Source organism: Sturnira hondurensis, unplaced genomic scaffold (genome assembly GCF_014824575.4).
Source record: "Sturnira hondurensis isolate 20B ecotype Veracruz unplaced genomic scaffold, ASM1482457v3 Scaffold0006413, whole genome shotgun sequence".
Taxonomy (NCBI): domain Eukaryota; kingdom Metazoa; phylum Chordata; class Mammalia; order Chiroptera; family Phyllostomidae; genus Sturnira; species Sturnira hondurensis.
The window spans coordinates 27,486,747-27,505,621 of record NW_028079044.1 but is presented as its reverse complement, the minus strand read 5'-3'; the positions used below and the strand labels follow the sequence as shown (position 1 = coordinate 27,505,621).

General features: G+C 49.4%; 1 protein-coding gene across 4 annotated transcripts in view; it reads right to left on the bottom strand.

Annotated features, from left to right (window-relative positions):
* Window positions 1–802: 802 nt before the first annotated feature.
* GRHL2 (grainyhead like transcription factor 2) overlaps window positions 803–18,875 on the bottom strand; it is a 136,337-nt gene continuing 118,264 nt past the window's right edge. For all 4 annotated transcript variants that reach the window (XM_037048299.1, XM_037048296.1, XM_037048297.1 and 1 more), the window contains exons 14-16: window positions 15,452–15,537; window positions 5,913–5,977; window positions 803–3,816 (exon numbers count right to left, since the gene is read on the bottom strand). In XM_037048299.1, coding sequence (XP_036904194.1) covers window positions 3,702–3,816; window positions 5,913–5,977; window positions 15,452–15,537 — 266 coding nt within the window. In that variant the 3' untranslated portion in view covers window positions 803–3,701. The remainder of the gene's footprint in view (window positions 3,817–5,912; window positions 5,978–15,451; window positions 15,538–18,875) is intronic.

Sequence of the window (18,875 nt, the reverse complement as noted above, 5' to 3'; positions counted from 1 at the left end):
TCTAATCCCACGATCTCTCCAGAAACCTCCATATGCACTTCTCCAAACCTCCTCTGCCCTCCCCAGTGGTCCAGACATAGAGGCTGCTGGGAATGCCACTGGGGTCAGTCAGAGAAGGCTGTCTGGAGGTAAGTTTTGAGTACAGATTTGAAAGCTGTGGACAAGGATAGAGAGAGAGAAGGTACGATGTGGAAGAACAGCGAAGTGCTGTTGGTTTGGCAAAAAGAGGTTCCCGGGACATAATCATGAAGGACAGCTGAGGGGGTGTGGGTGGCTCGGCGGGTGGGGATTCACTGAGGAAACACCAATAAGCACCAGGATAGTAAAGCAGGGTGTTCACATTTGAGCCGACAGATACTAGCGAGCCTGTGGGTTCCAGGACGAGACTGTCATGACGGATTTGAAGTTTCACCCATGTGGTTTCGGCCTCTCTGTAGAGGTTGGAGCAAATGAAGTAAGGAACCAGCAAACTCTCTGCAAATTCAAGTCGGGGTGAGTGATCTGGGAGTGAGGAAGGTAAAGGTAAAGGGCAGAACCTCCCCTCCGCCCCGGGGGGAACAGGTCAATAGCAACCACGCTGGTGGCCTGTCACAGTCACGCTGCAGGCCTCTTGCTTCCTGCAGCCCCCTCTCACTTCTCCTTGGGGCGGGACACAAGAAGGCAACCAGAGGAAATGTCCGCTGTGTTGAGGCCCTGGACGCACAGGTGCCGAGGGGAGCCTAGCGCCTTCCCAGCTCACGCGCCTCCTTCCCCATCGAAGGACCCCCAACGCCTGCCTCAGGGAGCACAGAAGACACTGCCATTTACTCTTACTTTATGAATATTTATTTTTTTCTTCTTAAAAATGTACAAAAAATAAAATAACTGTATTTGTCGTTTATAGATTCCCCCTCTCCCATTTACAAAACTATTAAGTTACATTTGCCTTTTTTTTAAAACACAAGAGCAAATTGTCCATCTACCAATCTCCCTTGCTTGCCTTTAAGAAAGGGCTGTTCATAGAATTTGGCACAAACCCTCTGTTTTTGTTGCATTTCATGATTTTAAATAAGGAGGAAAAATAAATGTTTGATTCATTTCACGCTTCCTAAGTCTGTGGCATGGGACGTGCCTTAGCCTCTCGCGATCCAATTCAAGACAACATCTGATTGCATTTTTCTGTTGGTCTCAATTTCCAAAGACCCGTAAAGTCTGAGCAATTTGGGGTTTTTTTTTAAACCCTTGTTTCACATGTTCCTCATTTTACATGGATTTTTTAAAGCTTATTTATTTGAGTGTGATTAAATTAAGGGACAACAAAAGAAGAGGAGGCAAATTTTCCTTTCTTTCTGGAGTGTTTTTGCTCAGGAAATTTCCCTCATCAGAGCTCTGCTAACTTACACAGTGAAGAACACATCATAGCTAAGCCATGGGCACTCCAAGAATGCCGAGGGGACGTGGGAAACACGGGGGACAGATTACCTGGGCGGTGACACTCTGAACCACCCTCTGGTGGCACTGACCTCGTATTCTTTGTTCTGCCAGCGGCCCCCACCACTCAGGGACCTGGAACAAATGCAAAAGCATTTCCGATTCACCTGCTGCCTAGGGCTGGACCGGCAAGCAGCTTTTCCCACAGTCTAGAGAGAAGGGCAGGTAACCTGTGTCAGATTGCCAGAGTACTTTACCTTTCCCTTCACCCGAAGTCCCATGCCCTGTTCAATAGCATTTGCCACTCCGTCCGCCAGTGATGTTGGGAACCACCCCTAAGGCCAGGAGCGTGGGAAGTGCATAGTGTATCCGGTATTTCCACACTGAATGTGTCCATCTTAGAACAGAGCCCCACTGGTGCCCAGGAGGGTCCCAGCTGCTAGTCCAGGGCATGACAGTCACCCAGTGGAGGAGGAGGGGACAGACAGGAGCAGATCTGAATGCAGGATGCAAACCTTTGGCACCACAGGGAGGGTGAGCTGTCCAGAAGACACGCAGAAAGGTGCTCCCCTACCACCTCCCAAGGTCTTCCTAGGCATGACACCGGCTCTGCATCCCATCCAAACCCTCTGCAGCCTCCTAGAGTCCAGCAGGGCTGGGAGGGCAGGGAGCCCTTGGAGTGAGAGCCCCTGGGTAAGACGTCAAAGTGCTTTACAAACAAAGCTGGGCCCTGACATAGAGCCTGTTCTAGATCCAAGACCTTGGGTGGGGGGTGCATCTTGCTGCCAAAAAGCAGGTGCTTCCACCCACAAGGGTGAACGCAAACCCCTGGACCACCTACCTGCCCCCTCAAAGAGGACAGCGGCCCAAGACAGATCACGGTTTTGTGGTTCTTTAGGGAAGTGTGTTTTCTCTTCATCTCTCAGGGCCTGTAGCAGGAGGTGGAGTTCTCCTCTGGAGGCTGGTTTCAGAAGAGCCAGGGCTCTTGGGGCACTGTCCCTCCCACCCTCCAAATTCAGCAGCTGGAGCAGAAGCAAGTGGTCCCTTCCTCTCCGGCACCGAGACCCGGGAGGCCGTCCACTCAGACCCGAGCTGTTGGCACCACGCTTGGAGTTGCAGTCAGGCTTAAGGGGCCACTTGAGATGAAGGATGTGCTTGTAAACCGCGAGGCCCTGTACAAAGGCCAGGGTCCCCGTGATTGCCATGGAGCTCTGCAGTGGGCCCCAGCGGCAACCCCACCACGATCCCTCCAGAAAGCTCAGGCAGTGCCGACAGCAAAGCTGGAGAGGCCGGGGCCTCAGACATTGGACCTCTCCCAGGAGACAGCTCAGAGGGAGACACACAAAGCACATTGCCGTGGGGTAAAGGCGGTGGGCTCCAGAGCAGGCCGTGCCCGTGGAGAGAGAACGGGCTCCCTCTGCCGACAGGACCAAGTCCCGGCCGTGCCCACCAGGGCAACTGTCTTGGCACCCACCATAGTCACTCACACCCTGAAGGCCGCTTCCCTAGCCCAGCGTGTCTCCTGAACAGCAGAGAGGCAGAAACCTCTTACAGAAAGCAAAGTTTCCAGGTACGTGCCTCCTCCAGGCCAGCGGTGCAAACATGCCCGCATACCACAGGTAAAATATATTATTGCAATATTATAAACACTATGTACATGATATCCAGGCATGTCTTCCGTGTCACCTGCTAATTACATGGTAGCTGAATGTCTTCCTGTACAAGGCCTGATGGCCACTTGCTGGGAACCCCAGAAGGTATCTAGCAAGATGACCGTCCCCAGATCAACCTGAAGGATTGACCAGTACGGGGGTGTCCACCTCTTACCCGGCCTCTGACTACTATACCCAGAAGCGGCTCATCTTGTCCAGCCACTCGGGAGAAGTGGAGAGGTAAGACAGATGGGACGAGGCCTTCTCAGGGGCTTCGAGATGAATGGATTGGCGGAGTCGCCCTTGCAGGCTCTGGAGGGCATCCTCTGGAGCCGCAGTGGCCTGCAGAGTCCAGGCTGGGCCCTGGGCTCCCAAAACAAGTGGATAATAAATAAGGGTCTGAAGGGTGCAAGGCCCCTTCCCGAGGAGCTGGGGCCTCAGCTCCACAGCAGGAGTTAGTGGACGGGCTGGACACACAGACAAGCAGCGGGGCTTTGTGCTTCGTCCTGCTCTGCAGCACAGTCGTGTAACAGCAGTTCTGAGGTGGGCGAGGCGGGTCTGCGGGTTGCGGGGCCGGGCCCGCTCTTCCAGGGAGGAGTGTGCCAAGGGCTCCTGCCGCGGGAGCACCGAGACCGGAGCTCAGATTTCCATGAGGGTGATCTTGAAGCCTTCCACCATGCTCTCCATGTTGAGGATGAAGGTGTCCTCATTCGAGTAGTGCTCGATGATGTTGTCGTCCATGTTCACCAAGATGCTGCGGGGGTAGGGCGGGGGATGAGAAAGGAGGATTCGGTGAGCCACGTGCTTGGGTCAAGGACAGACTCCAGCGGGGGTGGGGAGGGGACTTCCCTCTGCCATTCTTTTGCAAGGGCAGCCTGGAGGGGTGGAGGGGAGGGTGCAAGGCAGAAAAGAAGACCCTCATTATATTGTCTTTCCCCCAAAACCAGTTTGAGGAAAGCAAAGCCTCGATTTTTTAGAATTAACTTCATGATTCCTTATTAAATAGGACATCAGAGATCATTCAACCCAACCGTCCTGCTATACAGATGGGTAAACTGAGGCCCCGGGGAGCTCGCAGAGCCTTGAACTCACAGACTTAGCTGTTGGCATATCGACAGCACTAGGATCTAAACTGCTAGGGACCCTATTTTCATCAAACCATATTGCCTCTTGAAAATGCATCTTAAAAAGTATTTTGCATGAAGGAGAAAGAAGAAAATAAACCAGAACCGCTGCTACCCTTCACTGAGTGTGCCCCACGTGCCAAGGTTTCTGAGACCTTGCACTTCATCCCCAGAGCAGCCCTGCAGGGAGTTGTGATTCGTGCCGTGTCGCAAATGAGAAAACTGCACTCAGTGGAGTTAAATCATTTTCCCAAGTTTATCTGGCTAGTTCATGGCTGAGGTGGGTTTCACCTCACGCTGAAGCTCACGCTTGACCACACAGGACCTAGTCCTTGACTAACTACGTGCAGTGGATTGAGTTTTAAGAAAATCAGCAACATCGAGGTCTGTCCATGACTTAGCAGTCCTTGAGCCAATCCCATCCACTGATGTCAAACAGCTGTTATTCTGAGGATGAAAAACTGACTATCATTTTACAGCCATGTGTCATCAGGCACGTGTTCAGACTTTCGGAGCTTCAGTTTATTCTTCTGCAAAAATAAGAATAACAACTCTGCTCTAGAGGCTTGTTGTTAAAATGACAGTGTTTAGCGCAGGGCCCGACCCAGGGCGCAGTGCAAGGGGATGTCTTCACCATGGGCTTGGGCACCCAGGGTAGCTTCCGCGCAGCAGCAAGGTCTTGAGATGCCCCTCATCTCACAGTCAGGGAACAAACCCAGACTAGGGCACTGACCTTGGAAAGAGCTGAAAATGCATTTCTGTGAGCTTTCCAACAAGGGCTCAAGTGGAAAGGGTTTCTTGCTTGATGCCCCTCAAGCAAGAGACCCTATGACTGAGAAAGCCTGCACTACCCAGATCACCCATTTTCTTTATGAAAGAAGCCCAGGGAAAAGTGTAAAGACCCAGGTGCTGCTTCTCATAGGGAAACAGCCCATACGCTGACTTCCTGGAGACCCTCTGGCACTAGGCCCCACCCGCTCCTGCAGTCTCTACTCTCAGAGCTTCAGAGGAAGCCCCAGGAAGACTGGCGGTGGTGGAGAGCAGAATGAGGAGCTAAGCATTTGATTTGGGGGGCCACAGACCTGGGTTCATATTTGTGTTCTGCATATTGTACATGAGACCTTGGGTAAGATTTTCAACTTCCATCTGGCTCACTTTCCTCCGCAGCACAGTGGGGATAAGAATCTACGCCATAGCACAGTGCTGAACGGTAGGTAGAGCAATGCGTATGAGGCACCTTGCGGGGACCCAGGACCTACTGAACACCCAATAAATGGCAGCTGTTGTTCTAAATACTGCAAGTGAGCAGGTTCAAGGATTGTTTCGTTAATAGTTACCTTGGGAGAATGAATTCTTTTTGTTTCTACCATGCTGTCCTGATGCTAACCCCCAGAGCAGCATGGGATTCCCTATAAACCCCACTCTCTACAGAAGGGTGGCTTTGCCATGCTCCCCACTTCTAGAGCCCTCTATTCCCCCCACTAATCCTGCCACTGGAGTGGGGTATCTCAGGTGATATCAGGACAATGCGCTATCGCCCTCCCTCCCATTCTCGCGAAAGGTCCTCAAAATTCACCACGCTTGCAGGCTGTCCCCTGGAAAGGAAGGCACAGAATTTTATAAAAAGGCAGACATTTGGAAATAACAAAAGCACCACCTTTGTTTTCAAGGCCTTATGTTGACTTGCGCAATCTGAAAGTTAATTTAAGGTCAGTTTCTTTCTTACCCTTTTTTGCTTTTCTTGTAGAGCTTTGCTATCTTCTCCACAGGCAGCCCGTATTTCTCAGATATCTGTAACACCAATGACAAGAAGACAGGTGAGCACGGGGGCAGTCCGTGCAGAAGCAAGGGCGAAAGCCCCAACTTCCTTCCCCTGCAGATGCTCCTGGAAGCCAGTTCCCTCACTCGCGAGTCTCTCAAAGGGGCCTCATTTGCAAGGCTCTCCCTTCGGACAAACCTTAAATCATTCAGCAACAGATTCAGCCACGTGGGAATTTAATCTATGATGAAGCTGTCATTTCAGATCAGAAATGACATCAGGTGTCATTTCAGAAAAGATGGACCCTTATATTAGGATGTTGTGGATTAAATAGGTAGCGATATAGAAAAAAATGAACACATTAAGCTGGATCTCTTCACCACTCCTGTATCAAAATAAATCACATCAAAATTTACTTGTGAAAAATGAAACCATAAAAGAAGAAACCCATGAGTCAGTTTTTTTTGTTACTCTCCTTCAAGTAAGAGTAACAAAAAGTTTCCAAGCAAGATATCAAACTTGAAGAAAAAAGATCAATGGTTAATACAACAACATAGAATTAAAAACCATCATAAAGAGCTGAGGCCAATTAATACACGGGCGAGCATTTTTGCAGCATAAATGACAGATAAGAAACTAACCTCCACAAGTTAGAAAGAACCCCTGCAAATCAAAACAAAAACAAAAACAAAAAACACCTAATAATTCAAGGAGAAAAAACAACAACACGAAGGTAATTTTCAGAGAAAAGCCAATAGGTGTATGAAAAAATGTACCCCCTCGCACATAATTTGAAAGTTCGCATTAAAGCAATAAGATACTACTTTTAACCGATCAGACTAACACACACTAAAACATTGGTAAAACAGTGTCAGCCAGGGCATGAGGAACAGCACCCCTCATGTTCCATGGACAAGAGAACAAGCTCAACCGTTCTGGAGGGACATTTGGTGTTAAGTTGCTGAAATTACAAATGCATATATCCTGTGACCCACATATTCCACACGTAGTCATCTGGGCTGCAGAAATGCACTCGGTATATGCCAAACTCTACAAAGAATTGCTGTTCATAATACAGGAACTGTGTACAACAAACTTCCATTGAGCACACATACCTCGGCTCACAAACCAATGGATAATAGTCGGAACTAGGAGATTCTCGCAAACCCTGCACTATTCCAGTTCCGACTTGGGCCTGCGGGGAGCAGCCACAGCAGGTGGCCTTCACTGATTGCTTAGTAAGTGCCTAGCAGACAGGCTCGCAGAGCTCCACATCTTTTGATTGGCTCTGTGCATTAGTGGAAGAGGCACTTCTATGGGCCCTGTGTCTCAGATGAGGAAACTCAGGCTCACGGGTAGGAAGTAACTCGCCCCTGGTCCCTCAGCTAGTACAGGGCAGTGACAGGATTTGAAAGGTAACAACCTAGCAGTCTCATTTCAGATTTACAGGTTGAGACTGCCTGGAGGGGACCTCATGGACCCCATCCAATACCAAGCAGCAGCCAGTAACGCTGACACAGGTGCACCAACGCTGCTGAGGAGGGCAGACGACCTCTAGGAGGACTGTTGTCCTCGGTGTGTGTGTCCATGGCAAAGCCAGCTCGGTAACATGCCACATGGACACGGCGTTCTCTGCCTCCATGCAGGGTGACAAAGTGCGTTTTGCCAAATTCAGAACCCTGGAAAGAAGTGAGACTGTGCAGGATATCACGGGAGGAAGCTGGCCACCTGTCGGGGGCAGGACAGGGGGGAGTTACAGCACCCTTGTGCCTGAGTTGGATGGTATCACCATACAACCCTCCCTGTATGCACAGAAAGCACGTGCTACACCACAGAACGAGGGGGACTCGGAGTGCTTGGGTTGCTTGTTTGTTTTGCTTTCGAAGTCATCTAAAATGAGCATACCCTTTCGTAATTTTTAAAAAGCCCATTATTGATATTTTAAAAGACTTCCTGGACATCCAGGAGGATCCTAGGTCTTGGACACATCTCATCAATGTGTTACCGGTTGTCTGACGATCTATAATTTGTAGATATGAACTTGGTGGAGAGTTCTGTTTGCCCAGAAACCTCAGGTGTGTGATAGGTAGAACTTAGCAATGTCCCTTGTTTTTTTGTTTGTTTTTTTTAAGCACTGGAGGACTTAGTCTGCTTGTTGTCAGGTCACCCAACAGAGCTGCCTGGTCTGGAAGCCAATGACTTTTATTTGGATTCAGAAATTGTTCCGTGTGGGCTCTAAGATGTATGTTTAAAAAGAAGGGACTCTGGCCTGCAAACAGGCCTGCAGAGAGAATCGGGGAGCACAGGCCTTGGCCTCCATGCCTGAATGACTCAACCGGGTAGCCGAGGGGCCTACTGGCCCGCGAGCAGCATCTTCCCTTGCGTGCACCGGCCGGCTCCCCGGGAAAGAAGTCCAGGAAAGCCCCTTTTNAGCCAATGACTTTTATTTGGATTCAGAAATTGTTCCGTGTGGGCTCTAAGATGTATGTTTAAAAAGAAGGGACTCTGGCCTGCAAACAGGCCTGCAGAGAGAATCGGGGAGCACAGGCCTTGGCCTCCATGCCTGAATGACTCAACCGGGTAGCCGAGGGGCCTACTGGCCCGCGAGCAGCGTCTTCCCTTGCGTGCACCGGCTCCCCCGGGAAAGAAGTCCAGGAAAGCCCCTTTTCTCCAGCCCTTCTGGCTCGGAAGAATCTCAGTTTGCCTCCCCACCTGCGAGCATTTAGTCATTCCATATACATATGAACATATATATATAGTAATTTATAAAGTATTTCTTTGTGCTAGATTAAGTACCTTATATACGCTCACTTAATCTTGGCACCAACCCTATTTTTCACCTTACCATTATCCTCTTAATGATATCCCATATTTCTATTGTTCTCATTTCAGAAATGATATAACTAGGGTCTAGAGAGGCTGAGTAACTTACTCAAAGTCACGCCCCTCCTAAATGTCAGAGCCAGGATTTGAACCCTGACTGTGTGGAACCAGCTACTACACATACTGCCTCTTGCCTGGTGGCCTATTATTGGCTGAGCTTCTTTCCTTTATGTGTTGTGAGCTGTGACTTGGAATGTTATTAACATTTCATATGTTGGCATCTCCCTAACTGGACTTCAGTTGGCTCTATCACCCTGTGGAGCTATCAGAGACCTTGAGAAACCCCCTCTGTGGGCTGCGGTCCCCGGATCTGGAACGTGGTGATGGTGTTTACCATGCCACATTCGCGGGGAGATTGTGAGAATCCGGTAAAGCGGTGTGCATCAGGTTGTACCACAGCACTCAGCACGGAAGCACCTAGGTGCTCAGGGCAGTTTATTCATGTTCGGGGACCTGGGATACACAGAAAACAAGAGAAAATGTCCCGGTGCTCATGAACTTTACATTCATTGAGGGAAATGAGAAAAAATAAATGTTCACAAAATGTGAACGATGTCAGGTGGTGATAAATGCTGTGACATAAAACAAAGCAGGACCAGGGAATAGAGAGATGCTATTTATGTAGGTGCTGTGGGAAGGCCCAGCTGAGAACGAGACCTGTGTGCAGAGGCCCGAAGGAAGGGAGAGAGTGAGCCTGTGGATCCGGGGGGAGGAACGCTCCCGAAAGAAGGAACAACAAACGCAGAGGCCCTGAGGGATGAGTAGCCTGGGTGCGCTCGAGGACTAGCAAGGGGCCCACAGCACCTGAAGCTTCTTGATGTGTAGGATTACCAGGTAAACTCACTCAGAAATGCACCCCCCAGAAAAGAGAAAGTTTGAAAACTCGTGTCACCTCCACTGCCACCATCATCACCACCAAATCCTTGTCTGCTACCCAGTTTAACACTCAGTTACATGAATGGCTTGACTGACACTACCGAACACGCAGGTGAAAAGAGAAGGATTCTAATTCACCCAAATGACACCAAGCACAGGGACATTCAGCAACCTCTGGCGGGCGGAGAACTTTTTTATTTTCCTGTTTGGGTGTCATCTGCATGAACAATGATTTCCTGGAGTGCGAAATGAAGGCCTGAGAGGTGCAGGACCAGTAAATGAGAAGAGTTACCCAGTCTGTTCTATAGAAAAGTGACCCAGTTTGACACAGACAAACAATGATTCCACTCCTGTTTGTTGCGGTCAAGAGTTCTCTCAAAGACAATGAGAGGTCAAGTACAGTCTAAACATAACTCTTCTGGAAGGTAAGCATGCCCCACATTTTGCAAGGAAGCCAAAGATTCTGAGAGCGACATGCAGAGTCATGGTTCGGGCCCAATCAGTCAAGCTCCCCACTCTTTTTCCTTCTATATGCGTCTGCGCATGTGCTTATGGTGGGACCTATGACCTTGGCCTTACAGGAGACTTTTCTAATTAAGGCCAACTCAGCAATGTTACTTCAAAGGAGAGCATAGTGTCTGCTGAGTCTAAAAACAACCCAATTTTCAGATAACACAATTCTCCATTTCATTACGTGGCCTGACGTCCAGACCCAGGAAAATCTGTGTAGGCCGTAGGAACCCTGCCGCCACCTACAAACTGCTCTCAGAATCTGCCCGCTGTGGCGCCTTCTGACTCCACCCTCAGTTCCCATCTGAAGGGCCACGGCAGTGCCATTCTCTTTTGTCTCTAAGACAGGTCAACATTCCACCACAATTGCCGATCATAATTTTAATAGGGAAAAAATACAAAATATTTTGGCTTTTCATCCCCCAATACAGACTTTCTTTTCCATCTAAAGAATCCCACCCTGAGAACAGGGAATTTGAAGCTTAACGGGAGAAACGAGAGCTGGTTCTCCATCAGAAAGCAATCCAGATCGTCCTGCTGTGGAAGCTGCTGCATCGTCGTTGTCACCGTCACTGTCACCCCCTCAGCCAATGTCTACTGAGTGCTCGTGTTAACTTGTTAACACTCTTGCTGACGTCATTTGGCAGAGAGGAAGTCGGGGCACAACCAACCTTCCCATAACTAGTTCAGAAGGGAATAAAAGAACATGAATACTGATACGAAGCAGGGGCTCCCACCTCAAAAATGACTGCGAGGCGCACACTCACACTTTACACACACACTTTCATGTAGGAATTGTGAGGTCCACCCCTGGAAGACTGTGAGTACCCCCTGCAGTGGGGAAAATATTGGGCCTTCGCACACCACTGATGGGAGCTGAAGGACACAGCCTGGACCAGGGCCCACAGGATGGAGCACGTGGAATGGCCTTCACCACCGCTCCCCTGCTCACAGCTACTTTTGCAGGGCCTTCAGCCCCCAAAGGTACGAGTGGGGTTATTCCCATTCTGAGTGAATGTGCACATCGGGCCTGAGGACAGAATCCGACCCTGACAGAGGAGTCCAACCTGCAACCCATGGGCCGCACGCCGCCCAGGATGGCTGTGAACGCGGCCCAACACAAAACCCTAAATTTACTTAAAACATTATGAGATATCTTTTTATGAATATGTGTCACAATGTATTTAATGTGTGGCCCAAGGCAACTTTTCTTCTTCCCAGTGTGGCCCAGAGATGTCAAAATGTTGGATACCTCAACAAATTCCCAGGTCTAATCAAATTCCCAGGCAGGGTTCACCACAGGTGCTGGCTCCTAAACTTCAGTGTACTTCAAGGTCAACCAGGGGGCTTGTTTCCAACGCTGATGCCTGGGCCCACCCCCAGAGAGCAGGATCCAAAGGTCAGGTGTGGGGCTCTGGGATGGCACCACTGAAAATATCTGGGGAGATTCCACTAGAATCTTAGGGCAGCAATACCCGAAGCCCGCAGCACCTGCTGGGTCCACAGTGAGTTTTTACGGAAAGTCATTTTTAACCAGTGGCAGGGTTCTAAGTGACAGCTCGAGGTCAAGTGTAATACTCCTGGATTAAACAGATTTCCTTAAGAGTTAGGAATTTTTAAAAATGTACCTTTTAGTTGCTAAAAGATACAAAGCCACACAGGTGATGATACTATTTTAAAATCAGAGCGATAACAAAGCATGGCGGTCAGAGTGCACCGCCTCTGCTTTGAAGCTTTGTTCAGCGTGGGGCCCTGATCTGTGGTGCACACAGATCACTTCTCAGGAGCAGCTTTCCGTCTCCGGGCACAGGAGGGAGCCCCGCATTCTAATTCCAGGGCTCCCGACGTGGCCACCTGCTCACACCCACAGCTCCGGGCCTCCTCGGCAGTGCCTAATTAGTGGAAAATTACATAATGGAATCATGAGCAAAAATAACTTTCCACCTTTGGGATTATTTGAGAAATCCAAAATCTGAGAAGAAGGAGGAAGTGCTCACTCTGCGACTTTTCTAGCTCTGATTCCTCCTCAAAACAATGGTTTAGAAGCAAAAGCTAACCTCCGGAGGGGACTCAGGAATCGGGCAGGGAGTTTTACATCTGTTTCATCTCATTTCATCCCCACAGTGACCCTGTGAGGCAGGTACTGTTATTATTCTCATTTTCAGGGGGAAGATGAGGTTAAGAAGTTTGCCCAGCTAGTGAGAAGCACTGTCAAGAAATGAACACGAGTTTCTGAGCCTTCACTCCATACACTGACTCACTAGGCAACACTGTCTCTACGTGTGTGAGTGTCAGGATGGTAAAATGGCCCTGGCTGGTGTGGCTCAGTGGATTGAGCACCAGCCTGTGAACCGACGGTCACAGGTTCTATTCCCAGTCGGGGCACGTGCCTGGGTTGCAGGCCAGGTCACCCGTTGGGGGACTGCAATAGGCAACTGATCAATGTTTTCTCCCTCTCTTTCTCTCTCCCTTCCCCTCTCTCTAAAAATAAATGAAAAAATCTTTTTTTAAAAGAATGGTAAAATGCTATACACTAGTGAGGTGCTGTTCCTCAGAAAACCTATACCCCAGAGAGAGCACTTTCTGGCCCCACCTGGGCCCCCAGATGAACTTAGGGTGCAACTACGGCGAGCAGAATCCAGTATTCTTCAAAATTTTGCCTTCTCACTTCACAGGGTGCTCAAGCCTTCACTTAAATGAGACCTGTCTCCCCCAAACTGCAAGGGCTGCTAGCGAATGCTGCTTCAGAGTTCGCCCCCACGTCACCTGCGGATCCCGAGGGGGCTTCTCCGCCCTGCTTTCCCACTTGCAGGAGACGGCTTGTGCTGGAGCTCGAACAAAATTTTTTCTTTCCCAGTTTAATACAGGTGAGGTGAAGTCAGAGTTGCTTAGAAATCTGACCAGAACCAGCCTGGGGAACCTGTCCCGTCTGTGGCTTACGAAGTTGGCAGATACTGTGCATTTCTCTCCCCACCCCCACCCATGCCCCAGCTGAGCAGAGCAAGGAAGGTGTAAGGAGCTCCCCCAAGAGGGATCAAAAGCTGGCTCTGCTGTGGTGGGGTGTGTAGGCAGGGACTCGCAGCGGTTTGGGTGGGAGGGGGGGTGATATTTCACCTCACCGTGGTCCAGCGAGACCACAGCTGCAGAACACTTGCAGAACTGGCCGGGTGTGGAGGAAGGAAAAGGAAGACACAAGGAAAAGGGGTCATGAATCGCAGCTTTGTGAGTCGGTTCGGAATTAGTCTAGACCAGTGTTTCTCAGGCCTGACTGGCCTCAGAACACCCGAGGAGCTTGTTAAAAATATGGACCTTCGATCCGCCACCACCATTCCACCTCCAACTTAGTGCCGTCAGATCTGGAGTGGAACTCCGGGAAGACACCCTTAAAAGTTGCTTAGTTCATGTTCGTATTTACCACTATCCTAGGTGAGTCGCTTTCAGCAATAAGATCTCAGAAGCCTGGTTGGGGCTAGGAAAACTGTCTGCAGGAACCCAGGCAGGTCTGAATATTTTATACGCTTCTCTAGCTCACAAGTTTACCTCCGGCAATTTTAGGTTCATTTTTAAAACCCTGGTTCACTTGAAGAGATACAGATTGTGTTTTTGTTGTGTCCATTTCTATTTTGTTTTTCCTTCAGGCGCAGCAGACTTGGTAATAATGAACCCCCTTCCACTGCAGGATCTTGTGGGTTAGAAATGATCACCCAGCCCCCATCAGTGTTTCTCAGAGGGTGGTCCCCGCTCAGCAAGGCCCGGGGACCAGTTCACAACACCAGCCACAGGGGCCAGTGAGAAATCTGCACTGGGGACACTGCTCTGCATTTCAACAAAAATTTCAGATGGACAGTGAAGACATTTTTCTACACATTATACAATTTGCCATTTTTACCATTTTAAAGTCTACAATTTGGTGGCATTTAGTACATTCACAATGTTGTGCAACCATCAGGAATTTCTAGTTCCAGAACTTTCCATCACCCCAAAAGGAAACTCAGCAAGCAGTTGCTTCTTATTACCCGTTTGCGTAGTTCATGAAGTAGTCATTTCTTATTACCCTTTTACCCCGCTTTCTATTTCTATGGATTTGCCTATTCTTGATATTCCCTATAAATTAAATCATATAGTATGTGACGTTTTTGTCTGGCAAGGAATTCCACTCCTTGGTGTAAACACAAAAGAACTAAAAATATGTTCAGAGACTTGTGCATGAACGTTCATAGCGGTACTGGTCACAACAGCCAGAGGGTGGAGAAACCCAAATGTCCATCCACTGAGGAATGGAACCCAAACATAGTCTATTGACACAATGGAATGTTACTCGGCCACAAAGAAGAACGAGGAACTGATTATAGTACAAGATGGTGAACCTCAAAAACATGCTGAGAACTGTGGCTGAAATAAATCAGCTACAAGAGACCATGTATTGTGATTCCACGTATAGGCATTATCCTATACATTTTACCATTTCACCCCATAACCCCCAAATTGCTGTTTCTGACATAGCCACTTCCCAACCCACAAATGATCTGGACTGTCCTGGGCAGTCCTATTGTCTCGATCACTATAAAAAACCCCACATCTTCTACAACACGGTTGTACAGGAGTAAGTACAGGTAACAGGGAGTTAGAAGTCATATTCAAAGTAGAGTAATGTTAAAGTCATATTAGATAAATCATATTGGAGGAAAAATAAATTAACTTTTCCTGAGCCCAAGTAAGGTAATCCCCTTTCACCCCAGACTAAATTAGGGGTGAAAGGGGAGGAAGAAAACTTAGAATTTTTCTTCAGAATTCTGTAATACATTTTTTCTTCTTAACCAAACAGAGGTCATACTTCTATTTTGGATTACATTATCACAGCTAGCAAGGCACTTCCTAAATGTTTTTGGTCCATGTGTATCTGGAAATTAAACATATCTAATTTGACTTAATGCAGAGACAAATGGAATCTCACAGTTAGAGAGAGAGAGAGAGAGACTCAGTTTAATCTTTCTTTATGGCATCTCACTTGGATTGGCCTGCCACTGACAGGGAATTGGCTGGTTTTCAAAGTTTCCTTCCCTTTAAGATGCTAATAAGCCCCGACAGCATGGAAATCAGTGTCTCCATAAATCTCTCCGCCTTTTCTTCTTCTTTGCAAAGCCATTGCAGAGCCATCTCAAAGGCTGCATTTTAATGAACGGATTCCAGCTCAGGAGACCACAAGCAGACTTCCTGCAAAGGAGCCCCCTGCTTACCGCCTCCATCAGGCCCTTCACTGTGGGCGATTTCAACATCAAGGCGTCGAACACGTCGTCGGTCTCCTTCCTCACGTACAAAAGCACTGAAAGAGAGGTGGGGGACAGCCGTGACTAAGGAGCCTGCGCAAGCCCCACAGCTGCCACAGGGGACAGCCTCCTGTCACACAGGCCTCGGACACTGACAGTGGCTGCTAATAAGCCTCGGACCCCTGAGCCAGGGGACATCCACGTCAGGCAAGGGTGGCAAGGCAGTTCCCCAAACAACCTGCTGCTAGGGACTGTTAGGGAGGGCGTGAACTGACCACTGGGTAGCAGCACCTCACGGGCTGTACGATGCTTTTACTCACTGTTCACCTTGGAATTTCTCAAGGTGGATATAGGATCTCTTTCAGACGTCTCTTTCTGTGACCTGTGCTTTCTATTTATTTATTTGATCATTCAACACAAGTTAATGAATTCCCATCTGGGCCCCTAGGTCCCAGGCTGTGAGCTGTGAGCTGAAGCTGCAGCAGCAGGTGAAAACACAGCCTGCTCTGAAGGTTGTAGTCCACTTAGAAAGGCGGGCATTCCTCAGATAAGCAGCTAGATGGAGTCTTAAGAGCTGTCAAGGAAAAAGAGGAGAAAGTGCTTCCAGGGGTCTGAGCTTTCCAGGGCGGTGAGGGAGGTGGGGCTCTTACCGCCCTGGAAGGTTACCTTGAAGGAGCGATCTGACTTATGAAGGGTGTATAGGCACTGGCGCAGGCAAGGGAGGTGGGGAGAGCAGGGAGAGGGACAGGACGGGGAGAGCAATCTCCGGCAGACAGAGCGACCGGTGTGAAGGCCCGGGAAGGAGGACACATTTCTGAGGCAAGTCACTAGGGGTATGACAGGTGTGGCTTTGACCCCAGTTCCGCCTGCCCTGGTCATTTAGCCCCTCCATGCTTTGCTTTTCTCTGTAGAACATGGATAATAATAATATCTGCCTCATAAGATTGCTGTGAGGGTTAAATGAAGTAACCTGCATATGGGATGCTTAACACAGGGCCACGCACACAGCAAGCACCCATTCCTCAAGCAGTGAGTGCTTTATCAGGAAGCAACTGTCACGGTTCTAGTGCCCTGAGTGAACACGAATGCAGCTTTCTGTTCATTTCTCTGTAACAAAACAGTCTGAATTTGGCAATGCACAGAAAATGGGAGATGATAAGCCCCCTGCATGTCATTAGAGAGGTGAAGATGCTCCAACAATGTGTACCGTTCCTCCCAGCTACTGCACAAGGGCTTAGCTCTCAGAACTGGGAACTGTCATTCAGATGCCACCCTGCAGCCTCAGTGAGCTGACTGCCCTTTCTCACTCCTGGTGACATGGCTTGTGGTTCTGCCTTCAGAGATCAGGAGGAGGGCAGGGCTGCAGCCTGGGGCACCTGGCCACCGTGGAAGCATGTGCAGGCCCAACAGCCCTGCGGAGCCCGGGCCCCCACTACAGCCAGGTACCTACTGAGCTACAGTCACCACCAGCCCGAAGGAAGGACTTCGGAGCTGGGACATGAAATCAGCTCAGACCCGAATCTTCCCCCGTCCTCCCCACCCCCCAAGGACTTCGTCAGAGCCGCTGTCTTAGAGAAGCGAGTCTGCACGGGTGCACGTGGGTTCTGCCTGGGTTTCCTCTCCGCAGCCGGCGCTGTCCCGTTTGTCCGGTCATGAAAGGAGGACGGAACCGAACCGTGTACCCTCAGTGCTGCAGTTTCTTCTCCTTGCCCAGTACAGAAACAAAATTGCAATTAAACAAGTAGACTGACTGTGTCTCCAAGGAGTTCCAAATTTAGTCCTTTTGAAAGAATATTTTATAGCCTCCATTTTGGCTAAAACGATTTAGTCACCCAATGACATGGTAAGAGAACTGAACGCTGATCGCACAATTAGACCTCAGGACCTTGATTACCACTAGATGAGAAAGTAAAACTACTAAGTAAATATAAAAACAAGCAAACAGAACACAATAAAACCTCTAACTAGTGGCTCCTACAGATGAACATTCTGTACCTTCTTCCCACAGCTTTCAGCAGAAGAATCTAATTTCTGGCAGTCTGAGCCTGAAGAAACCCCAAACCGTGCTCTGGGAAAATGAGTACTACTTCCCCAGTTCACAGATCCTTCTTAAAATTATTGTCTTTGAAATAATGTGGCTTCGGAAAGGGCTAAAGGTGGTGTGGTGGCACGTTGACAGACTTGTCCTGCTGGGCGTGTTGGCAGCCACACTCCGGCACACCCCGCAGGGGGCCCAGGGAGCCAGCCTTCATTAACCTGAATCCGGGCAGAGCCCTCCTGCGATCCCCTGCTGTGGACAGCAAGAGCAGCCGCCACCCAACCCAGGAAATGGACAAAGGCAGAAGGCCACAGGGACAGCCCCAAGCGACTCCAATCGAGGCCACCCTGAGAAGGCAAAACAACTAGTGACATTGGTGACCATTACACTCATTTGCTCTCCTGGAGAATGTCTAACGAATCCCCGAAAGGAACCGTCACTGATGCAGCTTCCTAGCACTTGTCAAAGACCATGAGCTCGGACGGACGGGGTGGCGGGGAGAGAGGGGGAGGTGGCTCTGGGCAGGGGCTCAGTGACCGCAGGATCCCTCCGCAAAGCCAAGCTGGCCTGGGGGAAACCACTTCCTCTGCTGCTGGTGGGCTGCAGCGCCCTCGTGTGTCCCTATGAGGCAGCAGTTTCAAAGGCCAGGTTCTTGCTTTCCATCCCAGCCCAACACAATTCCCAGTGGCAATTTTTGTCCTGACGTCACAATCCCAGAATAATCTGAAAATGACAACCTTTGAACTGGTCAGCATGCACTAAATAGGGATGCAAGCTACAGTGAATTTCGCCTGTGTGATTCTTTGATTCCCTTAGAGCTCTGCCCTCATCCTAAAGTACGAGACACAAAAGGCAGGCAGGCAGGCACAGAGCTCAAAATGCACTCGGATGTTCGACGGGGAGCCCGCGAAGCACGAAAGCCTTTCCCAGGTTAAATGCTGCTGATGGAACTACCGGTCTGCAGGCAAGTCTGGTCTCTCCTTTCTGAAACACCAATTACTTACCCACAATTATGACAGCAAACCTTAAGTAGATCCAGGCCTAATCCTAAAACCGATACTTAGAATATGGAACACAAGTGCTCACTATGTGTCAGGGGCATTCACTCAGCAGCCCGCACAGCAACCCTGTGAAGTCAGTACTCTGGTCGTCCCCATTGTACCAGTGAGGACTCGTAAGTAGCAGGCAACCTTCCCAGGGTCACACAACTCCACTTGGCTGAGGGGGCAACAGACGGCACGCTCTTGACCATCCCGTAAATCCCATGGAAACAAGTGGGAAAATAAAATCGAAGTTCTCAATAACAAAAACCTCGAGCCTGTGTGGAGGGCGGATATAGTTAACATGGTAAAGCTG